Genomic DNA, 19,849 nt, shown 5'->3' with positions numbered 1-19,849 from the left:
TCAGAACAATAAGCACAACTGTGTTCTGTTTAAGAGCAACCCACCTTTTACCATTAAACTGAACTAATTAGTGCAGTTTTCTTTTCAAATTTACAGCAATTGTTTTCATTCCCACATATGATTTGCATAATATCATCAATGGGACAAGACTAGGTTTTCTGTTCTCCATCTCATAGGCGGGGAATATTTCATTGCAATTATTTGCAATAATTGAATTAATTAAACTATTAATGTTGTCCATACAGGACAAATTATTAATAAATAGTTAGCATCATAATTACATGGCCTGCATTTTTACTACAGTTATAGACCTATACATAGGGAATGTAACCATTCCAATGTGCACTATAGCACAAATAGACTGAAACATTGATAATTAAAATGGCTTTTTTCTTCAACCATGTTATTGAATAAGCTCTGTTAAAGGCAGTTAGTTTTCAAAGCATAAATACAGTAAATCATTCAGATGAAATAAAGAGTTTTCCTTTCAAAGAGAAATCAGATACAGCTATGACCGTTACAGCTCCTTCTTGTTGCTTGACCTCCTGTACATACAAGCATCGACTGCTCAGGTATTATCTCTCCATTGTATGGAGCTTTCATGTACTGTAAGTGATGACAGTACCAGAAGATCTGATGTGCACAGCCGAACATGTGGCATCCAGAATAGAGGGATTTAAAGACTTGAGTCTGTGCGGATTACCTTCAGCTCTGTGTACAGCTCTGATAATTGTAATGTGAGCAGTGTCATGACTCCTTCTGTGTTTTTTGACACACCTGCCCAGCCTTTTCTTGAACTTCGCATTACTATCATTACCACAATACATTGAAAATCAAGATTATATAGTAAGTTCTTTTCTGTTCCTTGTGATAAATCCTCTGGTTTTATACAGTGCCTTTTGTTTTAAGTTGTGTGTGCTCTTGAGTTATATTCCTCCACAGAGGACAATACAATCTGAGAGAATTATAGTACATATCAATCTAATTTTGGTCACTTGAACGTTGGGGCTGTATTGGAATGTACATGTTGGGTTTTTGTTATTAAAAAGCGCTACTGTTGTATGTATTCTTTATTTTTAAGGCTTCAGGCTACTGTCCAGACTAATAACATATTAGTTCGTTATTAATTTCGTTTCCATTTTTAGCAGCATCACCACACTGAATTTGCATTATACTGTATACAGTATATAAAACTATGCTTTCACTGTACTGACTAAATTAAGACAAAAAAATTTAAAATATATTTACCTTTCTAGCCGTTACTGCAGCAGTTAGGCCAAAGAGGAAACCAAACTAACTGTTTTACAGTGATTTTGATATGTAATTGGAGTTTCCATTTTTTTCTGAATTAGACCATGCAAGCACAAAGTTCATATGGTAAATATCTTATTCAATCTAAAATAATTCCAACTCTACGAATTATTGATTGGATTGGAACAGTTAATAAGGGTAACTGTTACATTCATATGTTGTAAAATAAAAATAAGTAAGATATAGTTTTGAGCACAGAATCCATATGAGTTCCCTCTGGTTTTAACTATACTTTCTATTTTACTACTTAATGTTGTCAGGAGGCAAGGTCTACAGTCAGTTTAATAACCACCTGGCTAGGAGTATCCTTACATTTCACTCAGATTTGATCATACACACGATGCCTTGCAAAGGCAAATAAAGGTTTAATTAAATCCCACAGCAAATATTTTTCTGTGTGGTTGCTGTAGATCACTGGAATGGTGTTCTGTGGACCAGTATGTGCCAAGGGGCACTGTGATGTGATGTGTTTCCAATTCAAAGCCAAGCAGTCAAAGCAAAGAATGAATAAGTAAAGATTATTATTTGAATTGACAGTGATCTTAAAGTGCTCTTGTTTGGCTTGTACCTTAAGCATTCGTCTGCAAGGAACTCAAGAGTCATGACAATAAACTGCACTATGTAATAAACTTGGCCATTTACGCACCATTTACAGTAGCCTTTAAAACATACACTGTATCAAGGGAAGCGTTTTCCAGCTGACAATGCAGAAAAAAGTGTCATACTTGAAACAGTATGTGAGCCAATGGCTAGTGAAAACACCTCTTGCCTATTGTGTTGGGAATCTTTTAATATCACTTTAGCATTGACAATGTGGGCTTTTGTTATCATTAAAGAAAACAATGGACCCCAAAGCCTTTTAATATTTTACAGCTTCACAGTATTTGTAGAAAAAGATTGTGAAATGTAAATACATACTTTTAAAAGTTAGGAACCTTTTAAACTGAAAAGTGATACAAGTCCCCCCTTTCCACTGCGTGTTCATGTTTAAGGGAGTTTCCATAGTAACTAATTGTAGACTTGTGGAAGCTAGCTGTGATTGGAATATTAATGGATAAAAAAGGTTAAAAGAATATCACTTGGTATTTGTTGTTAGCTAAATTATTGTAAATCTAGAGTAGAGTGTACATGCTCATGCTGTGTGGTTTGTGTTACTCAAATAAATATGTTATGTAAAAAAACACAAATCTTCACCTTTACAACTGTATCAAAATTGTGACAAGACATTAGGACACTGATATGTGTCCTTTTGAAGGAATATTTACTTATGTAACTGTTGCACACAGAATTTGCTGACTTAACATCAGTTGTCTTCTCGTCTCACCATGTGATGTGCAAGATTGATTTTGCACAGGCGCTCACATTTACTTTGTACGCAGCAGATTGTGGCAATGTGTCTCTTCCACACAATGATAGGATTGTGCAACAGGAGACATGAATGTACTATCTAAACCTAGCATTTGTGTGATCACAGATGTGAATTTGCTAGTTCCAGGGCAGTTGACATCTATTACAGAGCTGCAGAGAAACAACCTGTATCTAAATAAGAACTTGTACAGCATTTGCTATCTTAAAAAAGAACTATTGCATATTGCTAGTCTATTGCAGAAAATTAATCCCTTTCGCTTTATATTTTGTAACCTTGACCTTTCACTTATTTTGATTCAAGAGAGGTTTTCAGCATTTTAAAATCGAAGAGCTACTTCCTTTTGACCCTTCCTCTTTTGGTAGGCACACAAACTCCAGCAGATTCTTTTAGCCTGTATAATCCATAACAATGTAACTTTGAAACTTAAATGAGATTCTTCACTGTATAACTATAACACATCAGTATGTAATAAACAATATGTATCTTGTATCTTTAAAAATGAGGACTTGTAAAAAAAAAAAGGAAAAAAAAGTTAAATTTATTCACACTGCCTTGTCATGGATTTGGTCTTATGAATAAAATATATGCTTGATGTCAGAGAGTGTTTGTATGTTTCTGTGAGTGTGCTTGTGTTTACTCAGTTGTTTCAGTTGCTCCACAACTGGAAGCTATTGCCAGTAACCCGCTGCTTAAAAGCTTGGCAACCTGGTAAGTGAAGTCAGTGGTGTTTTGCAATATAAAAAAAGCATGAAATCTAGCTGCAAGTCCTGCAACAAAATTCAGACTAAAGCTAGGGGTGATTGAGGCCAAGATTCACATATGATTTAAATACATATTAAAATACAGATTGTAGTTTTGAACCTTTAGTTGCACCATTTAAAGTAGACCATGAGGGGATTTTACTGAAATATCATGCAATTATCTAAGGATGTCTCCTTCACTACAATAATATAATATTAACAAATCCTTAGCTTCCTGGTCGAGTCTCTGGTTTCTACAATTTAAAATTTCATCTTTAACAGAACCAGCTATATTGTAATTGCCTCCTTTTGATAATTTTCAGCTTGGAAACTACTGGAAATTCTAGTTTGCTTCATAACACCATGTGTAATTATAAATCCTATGGATTTTAGGAACTGAAAATAATGGGATTTCTAGTAGAGAACAAGCCCAGCCTTTCAAAATTCTACAAAAACTACAGGTACACAGTCTTCTAAATTTTACATTTCTAAGAAGTCTTCGAACATGATAAATAAATAATAAAAGGTAGAGTCTGTATCATGTTTGATATTTATCTTATTGACTTCCATAAATTACGAGGGGAATATGGTTGGATTGAAATTCCAAAATTTGAAAAAAGTCATTGACACTTTCAGGTGAGGGTTAGGGAAATAATCATTGTAATGTCATACAGTGTTGAGAAAAACTGTGAGTCCCAAAGATAAATATGGAAATTTCAAAGTTAAACATAAATATCCAAAAGTGTTTATAGAAGCCAATTACATCTTTTGAAATAAAATTATTTTATGATATGAATTTAATAACACTATGAGTAATTAAGGTACAGGGAACATGAAACTCCTAGTTTCACTAAATCAATTAAAGGGATAAATAGGAGGATCATTTGAAACAGGGGTTTTAAATAGATCTTGGGGGCTAGGTTGGAAGGCCGCCCCACCTTGTATAATGATCAGAAACAGTGTGAATTTTGTCTTCACCATACAGTGTGTGAAAACAAGTCATCCAAGGATTTGCAGACCACTCTCTCTTTGGCTACCATGGCTGTTCATGATATCGGAAAATGACTGAACATTTTAATGGGCCAAAATTCAAAAAAACTGATGTGAGATATTGATTGATGGTTACAGGGAACCTTTAGTCATTCCTGCTCAAATGGGTGGCACCAGTTACGGAATCTAAACATTTGCATATTGCACCATTTGAGGGTAAATAAATGTTGAAAGACTATCATGTTTTATGTCTTTAGTTTCATAACATTAGCTTTATCTGTTATTAGGACGTAAATTGATATCTATTAACATTTTAGGTTTCAATAAGTGTTTCACAAACCTTTTCTTGGCACTGTCAGTATTAGGATACTTATTTTCAGAATGTTAAAGTCAGTATTTTCATATCAATTTGAGTCAACAACTGCATGCAATCTGCAACCCATTGAGTATGTATGTACTGTTTAATATGTGATATTTTCCTGTAGCTACTTTGAGTTCCTGCATATTCTTCGCATGATTGAACTACAATTTTATTTCACCAGCTTGTAAAAAGCATTTGCATTTGGATTTGTTCTGTTCTGTTCCAAAATTATTAGAATTTCCTGGAATTTCCTCAGTGTGTTTCTGAGGTTGCACCCAAATCTGATGCATCTCCTGTTGAGTCTGTAAAGGATCTCTGAAGAAACCAGAACAGGTGCCGCAGTCCGAGTCAGGAGAAGGATACTGATGTAGAAGGAAACAAGTGCTGAGATAGGGAGAGCCAAAAGCAGTCACCCGTGTTGTTTGCAGCAGACCACAGGGATGCGGGTAAATAAGCAAGCAGGCAGAAATGCACAGAGCACTACAGGCAGACATGTACTGTATCTGCGCAGCCAGACCATCACATAGCAGTCGCAGAAATGCAGGCATACTGCTGAAGTGGAAACAAGATAAAGCAACAGGGGGATATCTGAAGGAGGAGTAAACAGGCAAACAGGTTGAAATATTGGATAGGGTTCATAGAGTTAGGCAATCCGGGTCATACAAGGAAAGACAAAAGTGGTGGTGGTTGAGTGCCGTCTAGTCAGTATTGACTCATGGGGACCCTATGGACACTTCCACTGTCACTATCCATAGAGTTTTCATGGCAAAAATACAGAAGTATCTTCTGTATCCCCCCCCACCCCCACCCCATACTGCTGGTTACAGAGCACATGAGTGACTGAGAACCGCTGGAAACAAGGTAAGAGCTGTTAATGATGTGGCGATGCTATAAACAGCCTGCCTGTGATGCCATGGAAACAGGCTGATAGGAAGTTTGATTCGGTGACTGACCACTGGCCATAATGGTGTGGGAGCTGGAAACACTCTGACCTATTTCAACATTGACCAACATTTTTGAGGAGAGGGTTAATGTTTTATATTGATTCTTTAAAAATGTATTAGATGTGAAAGCCTTGGGATCTAATTCAATACCGAAGAAAAAAATTAAGAATTAAGAATTAATTTTAAGAGATTCATTAAGGCAGATGGAGTTTATGAAGCTGTCTTCAGCTCTGCAGTTATCCCATTTGGCCCTCTTTTTCAGTCCTCCAGAAACACTCGCCATAGGTCAAGTTCATCCTCCATCCTCCTTGATTTTCTGGTACACAATTCATTAGCGTTCACAGGCAACTAGTCAACGGATGTGGGCACTTCAGCTGAGCGACCGGCTCTCCTCTTACACAATATTCAAAATTCAAAATCAGCCAGAGATTATTCATTAAAAGAAACTATGAAGAGACATTTCTGTCAAGCACATCCTGTTCTCTACCTCCCAGTTACACTCTCCCTTTCCCTCATAGGATTAATAAAGTATTGATCTAGTTCCTTTCTACCCTCAGTTTGCCATGTACTCCTGTTAACTTTTTCTTTCTTTGTTACTGTGCTTAGTAAAGTTGGACATGTATACATCTCACTTATCCAACATTGCAATATCACCACTTAAACACATTGTGAGAGGTGTTGCTGTGGTCTGTTAATTGAGCCTTCGACAAAAGTTACACTAAGATGCCATAAAGCTGACTTGCTTTAGCAGTCTCAGTGACTTAACGCTACATAATAAAACACAGGAACAACACCCACAAACAGGACAAAGCAGGCCAATGTCTGCTGCATATCAAGGACAGAACCTAGAGCAAGACAGAGTAGAACTAGAAGTAATTACATATCAAAGAACAGGACAAGCACTCAGATCATGAAATAAACTTTATTCTGACTGTATATAGGAGCTGGGAAACCCTTGCAGTTTGTCTGTTCTTTGGGACAGACCCAGTGTGCATTGTTGGACTTATTGAGCTCAATAAAACTGAATCTTTACAAGACTTTGTCCTGCTCCTCTGAAGAAGAATTTCCCACATTAGGTTATGTGATTCAAGGCCAAGTGCTCAGCCTGAACAGCCTGATCTTTTCAGCCTTTTCAGAATAACCAACCAGTGGGGGTAGGAGTCACTACACCATTCATACCATCCCCAAGCATCCGGGGTTGAGGACATGTCAAGGGTGGAAGCCCCTGCCCATCCCTCTCGAAGCACTGCCACACTGCCTGTGTTTGAGAGCTGGGTCTCCTCAATTCAATCAATTCAACTTTATTGTCATTAAACTTACACAGGTGCATAGTATAATGAAAAGTGTTTCTCATTAGTCACTTAGGTGCAGTATATAAATAGGACAGAAGATAAGACAATAGACAGTTACACAATAGCAATAACAGTAACATGTAATAACATAACATAAATAACATGTAATCAAGTAATCAAAACTGTGCAAAATTCCGCAAACAGAGAAAATATAACAGGACAAATACAGTGCAAGGTAATTCTTGGAACAGTGCAAAAATAGTGTGGTTAAAAATAGTATGGTTAATTAATAAATATTAAATATTATTACGACCAGTAAAGTTTTACTGGGCTATCGAGGGGACAGTACAATTTCGGCTTATATGTGTGTGTAGTGGTGTAGGAGTACAGCCATTGTGGGTACAGGAAGACGTTAGGAGAGATCATAATATGGTGGGAGGGAGTGGGGGCGTCACCAACTTGACAGCTCTGGGGAAGAAGCTATTTTGGAGTCTAGTTGTGAGCGACTGGAGTGGCCGGAACCTTCTGCCAGATGGTAGGGGAACAAACAAGTTATGACTGGGGTAAGTGGGGTCAGACATAATTTTGGTGGCTTTTTTCAGACTCCTGGTGTTGTATATTTCCTGGATGGATGGTAAGGCACTGCCGATGATGTGTTGGGCAGTTTTGACCACCCGCTGTAGTGCCTTACGGTCAGATGTGGTGCAGTTGCCGTACCAGACTGTGATGCAGCTGGTCAGTATGCTCTCCACCGTACATCTGTAGAAGTTGGTGAGGATCTGTGGATGTAGGTGTATTTTCTTCAGCCTTCTCAGGAAATACAGCCGCTGTTGTTCTTGATGAGACTGGAGGTGTTCAGTGTAAGGACCTTACCATGTAAGGTCCTTAGAGCTTAGAGCTTAGGTCCATAGAGCTCCTCACTCTTTAGGAGTCCTTTCTCTTCCCTGAAACCTGGCCAAGGATTGTGGAAAAGTCTCAGGTCTCATCTCAACTCCATCCATTGTCACAACTCTTCTGTTATGCAGTTTCTCAAAACAAATCTCTAGGGGAGCACCTCTGTGTTCATCTGACAGGGTTTGCGCCAATATGCAACAAACCCTACCCTAGCCCAGGGTGGTCCCAGGGATGTGCACACATAAGAATTCCACAGTCAAAGCAAGTGCAGGACACTTTATTGCAGGCTTTTTCAAATTTTACAACCAAGTTACAGAGTCTTCAAAGACCCAAAACCACCACTAGCATTGTGTATGTTCTTTATATATATATACACAAAAATATGAATGCCCTGGCTTCTTACAAGCCTTTCTTGTGTTTTAATTTACCCTTTTATTCATTTGGCTGATACATTGGCTAATTGATAATTAATCATTTGGATAATTTGGTTGTAATTCATTTTGAATTAAGCTTGTGCAACTGTGTTTTTTTATACTTTAGTTAGTATGACATTTACAGCATGTCCTGATCTGCTTTCAGCATCATTTATTGAAGCTAGATTATGACAGAAGATGAGAAATTCCTGGCACGACAATAATAGCAGTTAACAAAATCATGTTATTTTCAAATGTAATTCCTGCAGATTATATTTAAATTATTGTTTAATATTAAAGATAAAAAACAACCATTTTTTGTTTTGATTTAAACATTCATTAACTGGATTTTACGAAGACATACAGTATAAAAAGTGTTCCAGGTCAGCAGGTAAAGACAGAGAATTTTAATGATTCCAGTAAGCATATTCTGCTGGAGGCTGAAAAAACAGGAAGTGTCCACATTTGTAATTTCACTTGCTGCTAACTGCAAGCACAGCATGAAGGCTTTGGGATACACTGCGGGTTACAGCAGGGCTGCAGCTCAGGGTCAGACCCCATCCCTATCTGGCTTTCCCCAAACACCATTGTCTTCTCAAACTCCTCCTTTCTAGCTTGTATTTCCTGAAGGACATCTTTATAATCAGGATGGCTGGGCCCAAGGCTGTAGTTCTCAGATGGGTCTGACTCAAGGTCAAAGAGCAGTGGTGGATCATGACGTGTCAGAAACGCATTTAAATGGCAGGCCTGATCAGGAGTTGTATCACTGTGAGAAGCACCTGAAAGCATAATTTAGGGACAAAAAAAAGAAGCCTTCAAATTCAATGGCAAGTGTTAAATGTTGAAAAAACCTGAGAGACGACAAAGTTCAGGTATTTTCTGCAGTGGATCAACCATCAGGCACGATTCTTAATAATCAGAAGATGTTTTTTAATACTAGCAATCAACCACAAATTCAGCAATTCTGGTTTCTCTTCTACTTACCAGAATTGAGATTTCTAGGAAAGCTGACATTTTTTAAGTAACTTTAAACAATCACATACTAGAGAAAATGAACCCATAAAGATGATAAAAACTATGGAACAGGTTTCAATATTGATACCATTGTGGAAATTTCCATGTTCTCTTTTTCCCATTTTTGTTTTTGGGAAGTTACAGCTCTGATGAATTTAGGAATGTAAAAATATGTCTGAACAACTATATGCAAAAGCTGCTCTGCATCAGGAAACACTTAGCAACATATTTTCTGTGACTTGTTTGTCAGTGATGGATAATGACTGACAAATAGAAGTCTTGGAATCACACTCGCAGAGATTGTTCAAAAAAGCAGAAGGTACTATAACTACTGTAGGTAGTCTGGCTCTCTGTAGTGACTTAGTTTTTAGCAGAGTCTGAAATCTATCCAGACGTTACAAGTTCAAACCTTCTAAACTTCATTGACTCATCACTGAAAATACACAATTGGCAATTCTAAATCCTCAGTATAATAACAAAATACATAACTGGCAAATTCTAAATAAAAATGATCAAAAGATATAAAAAGTATTTTCTACCTTTATAAGGTCCCCTACTCTTGCATGTTACAGCTTCTATTAACCAAATCACAGCCCTTTCCTCGCAAAAAACTGACATATTGTTATGCAAAGTTTTGTGCAAGCTTAAAAACTGATCACATCAGTGTGAGGCAGCATCTGATAAAGCATTTTTCCTTAATAAAATGAATAAGTATTAAAAAGTAATAAATAAAATAAGTAAACATAAGAATATAATAATAATATAATAAGAGTTTGCAAAATATATGCTACTGAAAAAATGAGAAAACACCTCAGCAATTAAGAATCACCCAGCTTATTTTCATTTTTAACCAACTATACAACTATGATATGTGATCAGAATCTCGTGAAATAACATTTCTTAAGATCTAAACTTTTAAGATATAATAAAAGGGATTATCATTTACAAAAATAACCATTAAGACTGCCTGTCCTCTTATTGGACAATGATTTGCTTCAGTAAAGACACATCATTATTCTGTCCGTTGTATTTCAAGGTACTGTAAATACAATGAGGCTTGCTCTGTTTTATGTTCTAATTAATCATTTAATTTCAAGCTCCTTACCCTGTACGTGGAACAATATTGAGTTTTATGGACATATAGATTAAGTACATTGTCTACAAATCTAATTTCCATAATATCAAACTTTTTAAACAAACATATGGATGAACATTTTTCTGTACACAGAAGTAGTGAATTACAGATTTTTATAACTTCCCAATTTGGAACTCCCTACTTTTAATCAGCTTTCTGTTATGATCAAAGTACTGTATGAGAAGAATGAAGATCCACACACAGACACTTTGACACCCAGGGGTCAGAGACGTTTGTCATTTGACATGCTGCAGGCTCCACAGTGCCATGCTGGGCTGTTTGCAATGATTGGAAATGAGGCAGCACTGCTTGTCTTCTAGGCAGTCGAGCCCCAGGTGCTGGAGTTGCAATGTGAACCAAGGACACCCTGGTTCACTGAATCCAACCCCAGCATGGTGGAATTTAGCCATCTGCGTTTTGCTGCTGGGGAAATGTCCGTCAGTCGGCAAAGGACACAGTTTGGTGATGTCTGGATTATAGCTCTGAACCTAAGCTCACTACAAGGACATTTGCTGGGTAAGCAATTGCTGATGAGAATTTTTTCAGTTCGTAAAGCAGCTGGCCTTTTCCTCCTTCTTACCCCGTGTGTAGTAATGTGCCTTATACTTCCTAAGCCGCACAGCAAAAACGCCAAGATTCTCACTGGGATCTGTGGGGTAGTAAAACATGACTTCTCTCCTACTCTGAAAAGGAAAAAAAGATAACAAAGGCATTTAATGTAAAAATAAATGCTTTATACTGAGATAAGACAACGCAAACCCAAGCTGAATGTGCAACTAAGACCTAAGGGCAGGACATTACAATGCATTCAGTGTCAAGTTGGCTTTTTTATGAACCACTGCTTTCAAGATGCCTCCTTCTAGTATCCTCCCTGCAACTGCTCTAGGTCAGGCCATTTTAAGCACATCAAAAATAAGCTCAAAGGTTCTAAACAGAAAGGCAAGTCATTTCAGTGAGAACTGAAAGTTGAATTCCATGCCTGGGCCATTATATTACATTAAAGCTCAGAACATTTCCATAAGTGTGGTCTCTACTGCAAATATTGTCAAGCCACTACAGAAAAATGAAAAGAAGAGCAAACATTCACAATCCTTGTAATGGACAGAATAGATGCATTGAATAGATTCACCAGGAAAACAAAAAACAAATCCAGCTTGAAAGAGACATCAACACTTGCAAGCTTCTAACAATTATCTAACACATGAATCCAAGGAGAGAGCAACGTGTAACCCCTATAAAACTATCAATAAGATCATTAAAATATATCATTATTAGTTATAGAACCTTCCCTATAAATTCATCTTTGGTGTTGTATGATTCAAAATGCTTCTAGTAACCTGCGAATGAACTCCAAAATATTCTGGTGTGGAAATCCAAAACTGTGAGAAACCTCTCAAATAATGCAAATTAGGCAAGTAATCTCAAATATATAAAATGATAACAGAGAGACTTTAGCAAAGAGAATAAGGTGTAGGAGTTAATTACTTGGTCGAATCACTAGAAGTCATGCAGCAGCAAGAGGTCTGTTGTCATTCACTTGCTGGGCTGAGGCAGGGTCAGAAATGCCAACATTTTTTAATTTAGTGTTACACATGACTTTATTAATATACTGCATGTGAATATTGTCATGAGGCGTATGCATGAGTGAAATAGCAAATGGAGGAACAGAGCACTATGTCTTCCTACTATATTATTCTTTAACGCCAGACCTTCTCTCCCCGTTCTCCTGCATAACTTCTTAAATCAATATATGTATTGTCATTTATGATAGGCAAAGTACTCAGTCCAAATGTTCATCATATTATGGAGCAGGACATTACTACCACTCCACAGTAAACGTACCATTTTAACAATTCATGACAAATGTCTAATGTCTAAAACTTCAAGGGCACTATCAGCTTGTTTATGGCAAGGACTCAGCCTTGTCCTTCAGTAACACCACTCATGATGCATGTCATCATATTGTCGGTACAACTTGTCTGGAGTTGTCAATCACACAATTCTTATATCCTGTGTGTAGCTTCTGTAATACAAGGCTGTTTAGAATGTTAGCTAAGGATAAAGATTAAAGTGCTGAGCACAGCACCTTGATCATTATGTCACGTGACAAAAATTCTTGATATCAGCAAAGTGAATGTGTCTTCTCCAGTCTTCTGAGCATTTTATATTTCTTAATATAAGATCCAGAACTTGATGAACAGAGAGAAATACATTTACAGGATATACAGTAGTAATACTTACAGAGAAATGCAGAGGTTAGTGTCAAGATATATCATTAAGATGAGCTCTTTAAGGGAACTCATTATCTTTGGGAAATATTTACAAGTATCACAGTACACCACAAGTGCAGATTAGAAATGTAGAAAAAAATAACATACTGTAACACTCTTAGGATTCTTTTATTTATGTATGAACACCTTTGTCCACAATCAGCTTGCATGAGAGTGAGAAAATGAGGCCTCTATGCTACCTATCTTTTGTGAGTTATATGTATTTTGTACTTAAAGCAATGCGCTTCTCTTTCTCACCCAGCCTAAAGACATACTGTACTGTTAGGTTAATTGGCTTCTGGGAAAACTGGCCCTGGTGTGAGTGCATGCTTGTCTCTATTTGTCTGCCCTGTGATGTGCTGTGATATCCTGTTGCGTCCAGGATATACCGCGACCCTAATTTGGACAACCGGTTAGAAAATGGATGGATTAATGAAAACAAGTCAATTTTGAAGTGAAATCTAAAAACATCAGCAGAAGGTGTGTTTACTATGGTCAGTAAGAGTATTCCAAAGATGAGCCTCTGAGAAAGGCTTGGTCACCTAAGTACAGTGTGAATTCGATGTTGAGGAGCTCAGAGCCTACATTTTACTGAATATTCAAGGAGGTGCCATGTTGCTCACTGATTCTATTTTAATTACAGATACAGATATCTATTAACAGAAATCTGCCTATCGCACTGTACCCAGGAGCAAGCAACTCAGAGCCCACAGGGAAGAAGGTGGAACTACACCATAGACAGGATGCTTCTCTACAGCAAGATAAATACACAGTGACAGCTTAGTGATAACATTTAACCTAGCCAGCACATCTTTGGCATGTGTGAGGGTAGTGGATCACTGGCCACAGTCCACACAGACACAGCATGCACACTCAATATAGACCACCTTTTTCCAAAGTCACATGCCTTATTCAATTAATCAAACTCAGGGCCCAGAATCTGTTGGGCAGCAGTGCTAACTATGCCATTCTATTTTGATAAAAATATATAATTTTTTATTAAAAAAACTACAAAACCACAAGTTTTTATCTGCTTGATAAGTTATCTTGATCTACGGATAAGGTCACTCCCATGACTTTTTTTTGTGTAAATGGACAGCTTGCAAAAAAGGGTAAGTATAATTAATGATGTTCCTTCCATGGACAAACACTTGAAAGAATTACCTTTCTATGCTTGAAGAGGATGTCCCTCATGTCATATCCATCAAGCTGTACCTTTGGGAGCTTTGCCTGCACAAGGCCGGCGATGGTTGGGAGAAGGTCCAGAGTGCTTCCCAGCTCATGTGTCACTCCTACAGAGGGGGAATTCAGCAGTGCTTACAATACACATTCGATGGCCAAGAAATTGTCACAAGGACACTAACACAACGCATTCTTTCCCTTAAAAATGAAGAGGAAAAAGAACTTCAGTTAATTGGGAATTAGAGGAGAAAAGTAGAAATGTTGCCTTACATGTTTAACACTGTACATCTGTTCCATCACAGAGATTTGTCTTGCCTAACGATTTGAAACAACCGTGAAAAGTGTATCAACTGAGCTGGAAACGTCAATTTTTCTTCCAAATACAAAAGCCACGATTATTGCTGGTTTACAATGTGAAAACTCTGGATCTTTAACTGCCTTATTACATTACCAGCTTGGATCTTCCCAGGCCAGTGTGCAATAGCTGGCTCTCTCATTCCTCCCTCGTAGGTGGTCCCCTTCCCACACTTCAGGAGGCCTGAATTCCCACCACGGGACATTCGCATTAGCTCAGGCCTTGCAAGGAAACAAAGGGTAGAAAATGCTCATTTTCAGAAAACTGCGAGCATGAGAGGGTTGTGAGCGTAGGAAGTATGGAACAAGCTACCAAGTCCTATTGTTGATGCCTTTGCTTCTTACAACAAAATGGTGGGATAAGATCCTTGAATTAAATACAAACAGACTTGACTGGCCAAATGGCCTCCTCTCACTTGTAACCTTTTAATGTTCTAGGTTTTATACTATTAACAGTCTATTTAAAACTCCAGATTCTTAAGAACTAGGCTTTAACTGTCCAACTGAGTAAAACAATGATCTCAGTTAGGTAATTAAGGGCTCAGGTAGAAAGAAAAACAGAAACCTTTTGGCCATCCTTAGATGGAGTTTTCATCCCTGCACTTAGCAAATAGGGTTAGTCTGCTCTAAACCTATGTATAGTCATGCATCTTACTTGTGATTCGAAACTACATGATCAACATTTTGGCACGGTTCAATTAAAATTGCAATAATCTGTGAATTACATCTGTGAAAAACACAACCTATCTGCACTTAATTGGTTAAACTAAAGTGATAAATTAACATTTGAGATGAAAGAAAACCAGGAACCAGCCTAGCCCAAGCAGGCTCTCCATTTCAGATCCTGAAGGTGAGTTTATTTAAGGGCACCAACACCTACCCATTGTCACTGGTAAAGAACACAAAGGTGTTGTTCTGGGCACCATTGACCTCTAGAGCTGTCATGAGTGCTCCCACTGTTTGATCAAACTCCAGCAGAGCGTCTCCAAAGGGCCCTCGCAGGGACTTCCCTGTTGCACCCTCACCGGCAAACTGGGGATAGTGGGTGTGCTGTGAAGAGAAGAGACTTATTTCTCTGAGGCCCGGTGATGTATATTCTCTTCTGTTTTATTCATCTGGATCTCAGATGGACTGGCTCACTATAGGCCATTCAGTCCTACAGTATATTACACCCTAAGCATTTCTCCTCTGACAACATAAGAAACATGAGAATTACATTCAGAATGAAGAGTGAAACATGAACCAGAGGGCAAAGGTGTAAACTATGTGGACGTATATTAACAACTAAAAACATCTTTACCCAGAGGGTCATAGGAGTGTGAAACAAACTACCCAGCCATAAAACAACATCCAAACAACGTCTGGATAAGATCATTCGGTCAATGGTCATATTACTACTACCATGTGGGCTTGAAAGGCCCTCTCTCATTCTAACGTTACGTTCTTAAAGACAGAAAAATGTATCTCACTTAATGCACAAACATTTATCAATTGAGATATAAAATGTAGAGAAATTAGATAGAAATTAGTTATCTTGTGATTGACTAGTTATGCTTTTGCTTCGTTTAACTTTATCTTTGGTAAACCCAGACAGCACAGCTAAAAGTAGCAGCTATAAGTCACCCAATCCTAAAATAAACATTTAAAAAGGCAAAAGATCTTTTGAAATAGGTCTCTTGAAATAGTGAACACTTACATGAGAAGCATAATAAAGGAAGAATGGCTGCTCTCTTTTGAGTGAAGTCGAGATGAATTCCGTGGCAAATTTATTGTAAAATGCCACAAGATCGGGGAAGTGGACAGGCTGCTGCTTGATTGTGTCATTTAAAAACAGAGGCAGGTACACCACACCCTGGTCACACTTCCCATAACACTTGATGTCCGGAGGGAAGCAAGTCAGGTTCTGGCAAGGACCCTGTCAAAAAAAGAAGAGAAAATCCATAGATTTTAAGTTTTACTGGTACCTTAAAAAACACTTTGAGAATTTCTTAACCCTAACAAATAAGCCGCTAGTGCATCATCCACACCACTAAACACTGATTTCCTAGTCGGCTCCAATAGTCCACAAGAGTGCACCAAGAATGCCTGCTACATTTCAGATATGAACAGTACCAGCTTAAAGGCATTATCTCATTCTAAGACTTTAATTATGTGCATTAATTGTATAACCCGAAACCTACACCGCTAACAAATCCCATACATTTTATTGATGACAATTGTTTTGTATTGACACAAAAAAGTGTCACAATAGCAATTCTTACTAGTGCATGTCAGTCCCTAGGTAAAAAATACATATATTTCTGGGTTTGTCCAGCTACCTGGTCATGGGAGTAAGGCACACCCAAGAAATGGTCAAAGCCCTGGTGGATAGGCAGGTAGGTTCTATTGGGCCCTAAGCCCAGGTGCCACTTTCCAACTATGGCTGTAGTATATCCCAGAGGCTTCAGAACCTCTGCAATGGTGGTCTCATTCAGAGGAAGCCCTCCTTTTGACCCAGGATAAAAGACACCCGGATAGATTCCAGATCGCGTCTGGTACCGACCCGTCAAGAGGGATGCCCTGTGGGTAGAGACAGTTCCTGGAATGAGTTAACAAAACATACCATCAATGCAAAATTCACCATGGGAACAGCAGTGTTGGATGCTTGCGTGGGGACAACTACAGGACTATTCTGTATTATTTTAGTTTATTCAGAGTTATTGCTCTAGATCTTTAATTCCAGTTCTCAGTTATAGCTTTCTAGTTACATCCAAGAGGCGAAGGAAACAATATCTGAATTGAAATTTCCAAACAGGTGTAAAATGAGTCAACCTTTCAGAGAAAGAAAACTGGTCATAGATGGAAAAACGTATTTAAATGCTCTCTACAATTAGAAAACGTGCCGCTCATACAAATGTGTAACTGTCAGCGAAAAGTTAGGATTCCTTTTCTTATCCTTTGATGCCCCACAGTGGCTACGATTCCGCATTGCACCCGTGTCATGAATACTGAGATAATACTGAATACAGCTCAGGTTCGATCATTAAAATTACATTTTGTATGTTAACAAGCCATTTGATACCACCTGTTTCGTGATATTATATAACAGTATATAAGTATGTATATTTCAATCATGATTTAAAATGCCTACACTGATGAAAACATCATCACTGCAAAACAATAAAAACTCACACTGAACACCACTACCTAATAATTTGTAATCATTTAAACACGTGGCGTCATCAACACAACAACAGAAAGTATTAAAAAATAATAATACCTCGAAGGGCTACAGACTGGACTGGTGCTATAGAAGTCAGTGAATCGCAGACCGTGCGCTGCTAATTTATCCAAGTTCGGCGTCTTTGAACTTGGATGTCCATAGCAGCCTAAGTCACCAAAACCCAAATCATCAGCGAATAAAAGAATGATGTTTGGAAGAGAGGAGTTCGAACAGTTGTTAGGCAAAAGTCCCACGAATGCAAGTATAAAAAATAAATAACAATAATGCATTTTTGTCAAGAATAACTAAAGCTGCTGTAGTTTACAAAAACACGAGCAAGCGAATTGGGTTTTCTGAAGAATAATCTTTGTACCACCAACCTGCCAGGTGCATGCAGAAAGAAAGAAAAAGCTAGACCTAAAGAATTTATTTTACTTTTCCTTGCAAACTGTGATTTGAAAATGTAGCCTTATCTTTATTCTTTCATCGAATCAGCCATGCATTAAAATTTGACTCCTTGCTGACGTCGGAAAAAAATCTGATACATTTTTTATATAAATGGTTAAAATTATTTATTTTACTTTTTCGTTTTTAAAAATAAATTATTGTATTAAAGTACTGAACAAAAATATCAGAAAAAAATGGCAGTGAAATCATATGACTAATTGGATGTCAGCTGATCCTCTGTCACATGATCTTACATAAACGCTCTGAATGAATCCCGGGAAATGTAGTTGTGTTTTGTACGCCATGGGATTTAAGGACAACTTGCGCTTATTTTAACGTCTTAGTTACATTCGTCCCATATTAAAAAAAAAAAGAAAAATGAGAGTTTGAGGGCGATTCCTGGTGGCGCAGGACATAAGTACAGCACCTTGTATCGGGATACTAACAGTACTGTTAGTACAGTACCACTCAATACAGTAAAGGATTAATAAACTGTGTACTGTAGCATGTGGCTGGAATGACAACACGTTGTTTAAAATATTTCCTGATAAAGTCTTACTGGCATTTCCTTATAAAGAAATGTGTGTTGAGCATTAAACAACAGCCATGTACAGTTGCAAGAAATAGTTTGTGAAACCTTTGGAATTACCTGGATTTCTGCATTAATTACTCATAAAAATGTGGTCTGATCTTCAATTATGTCACAATAATAGACAAACACAACCTGCTTAAACTAATAACACATAAACAATTGTACTTCTTCTTGTCAATACTGAACACATCTAAACATTCACAGTCTAGGATGGGAAAAGTATGTGAACCTCTAGGCTAATGACTTCTCCAACAGCTAAGTGGAATCAGGTGTTCCAAACAATGAGATGATAATAATGTATATAATAATAAACTTTATTTTATATAGGGCCTTTAAAGGTGGCTTCTCAAAGCACTTTACAGGATGACAATAACAATAAATAAGAAGAGTATAACAATAAATAAGGAGAATACACAAGATAAGACACAATTACAATATATAGAGGAGACCGTGGATGGTGGTACTAAGAAGAGCAGGGGGGTGAAGAATGGAACCAGTTAAGAAAAGGCTTTTCTGAAGAAGAGGGTTTTGAATCTGGATTTGAAGGAGTTTAGAGAAGGTGACTCTCTGATATCCTTGGGCAAAGAGTTCCAGAGCTTGGGGGCATAACAGGAGAAGGCCCTGTCACCCATACAATATAGATGGGCTTGGGGGACAGTAAGGAGGGCAGAATTTGAAGAGTGGAGGTTGCGAGGTGGGGAGTAGGGCAATAATAGTATTGGTGATAATAGGGCGATAAATGTTTATTTGAGTGTCGTCAGCATAAAAATGAAAGCTGAGGCCATGTGATCTTAAAAGCTGACCAAGAGGGAACATGTAAATGCTGAAGAGCAAGGGGCCCAGTATTGAGCCCTGAGGGACACCAGACTTAAAAAGACCAATTTCAGACCTGTACCCATTTAGAGAGACAAAGTGACAGCGATCAGTGAGGTAAGATTTGAACCATTTGAGGGCAGTGTCAGAAACTCCAAACACAGTCTCAAGACGAGAGAGTAAGATGTTATGGTCAACAGTGTCAAAAGCAGCACTGAGATCAAGAAGGATGAGTATAGAAAGAGTACCAGAATCAGAAGCTATTAGAAGATCGTTGGTGACTTTGACCAGGGCCGTTTCTGTGCTGTGAAGTTGACGGAAGCCAGATTGGAGGGGTTCAAAAAGGTTGTTTGTCATGAGATGGTTATGTAACTGAAGTGTGACAGCACGTTCTAGAATTTTAGAAAGAAAGGGTAAGTTGGAGATGGGCGAAAATTGTTAAGATTGTCAAGAGCCATGTTGGGCTTTTTTGGCACGGGGGTAATGGCAGCAGTTTTGAGGACCGTTGGTACAATGCCAGTGCTCA

The 19,849-nt window shown here is 37.9% G+C and overlaps 1 protein-coding gene across 1 annotated transcript; it reads right to left on the bottom strand.

Moving 5' to 3' along the window:
• Positions 1-8,162: 8,162 nt before the first annotated feature.
• arsa (arylsulfatase A) lies at positions 8,163-18,147 on the bottom strand. Its single transcript, XM_088647090.1, has 8 exons — positions 17,529-18,147; positions 16,588-16,828; positions 15,966-16,184; positions 15,150-15,319; positions 14,367-14,491; positions 13,898-14,025; positions 11,044-11,146; positions 8,163-9,093 (listed from the first exon to the last, which is right to left on the bottom strand). Exons 1-8 carry the CDS (start codon positions 17,759-17,761, stop codon positions 8,798-8,800), a joined length of 1,515 nt encoding a protein of 504 aa, XP_088503216.1. The 5' UTR covers positions 17,762-18,147; the 3' UTR covers positions 8,163-8,797.
• Between the last annotated feature and the right edge of the window lie 1,702 nt (positions 18,148-19,849).

This window comes from Lepisosteus platostomus, chromosome 9, assembly GCF_059453375.1.
Source record: "Lepisosteus platostomus isolate fLepPlt1 chromosome 9, fLepPlt1.hap1, whole genome shotgun sequence".
Taxonomy (NCBI): domain Eukaryota; kingdom Metazoa; phylum Chordata; class Actinopteri; order Semionotiformes; family Lepisosteidae; genus Lepisosteus; species Lepisosteus platostomus.
Note: the sequence above shows the minus strand (reverse complement) of the source record. Positions and strands in the feature narration are given on the sequence as shown.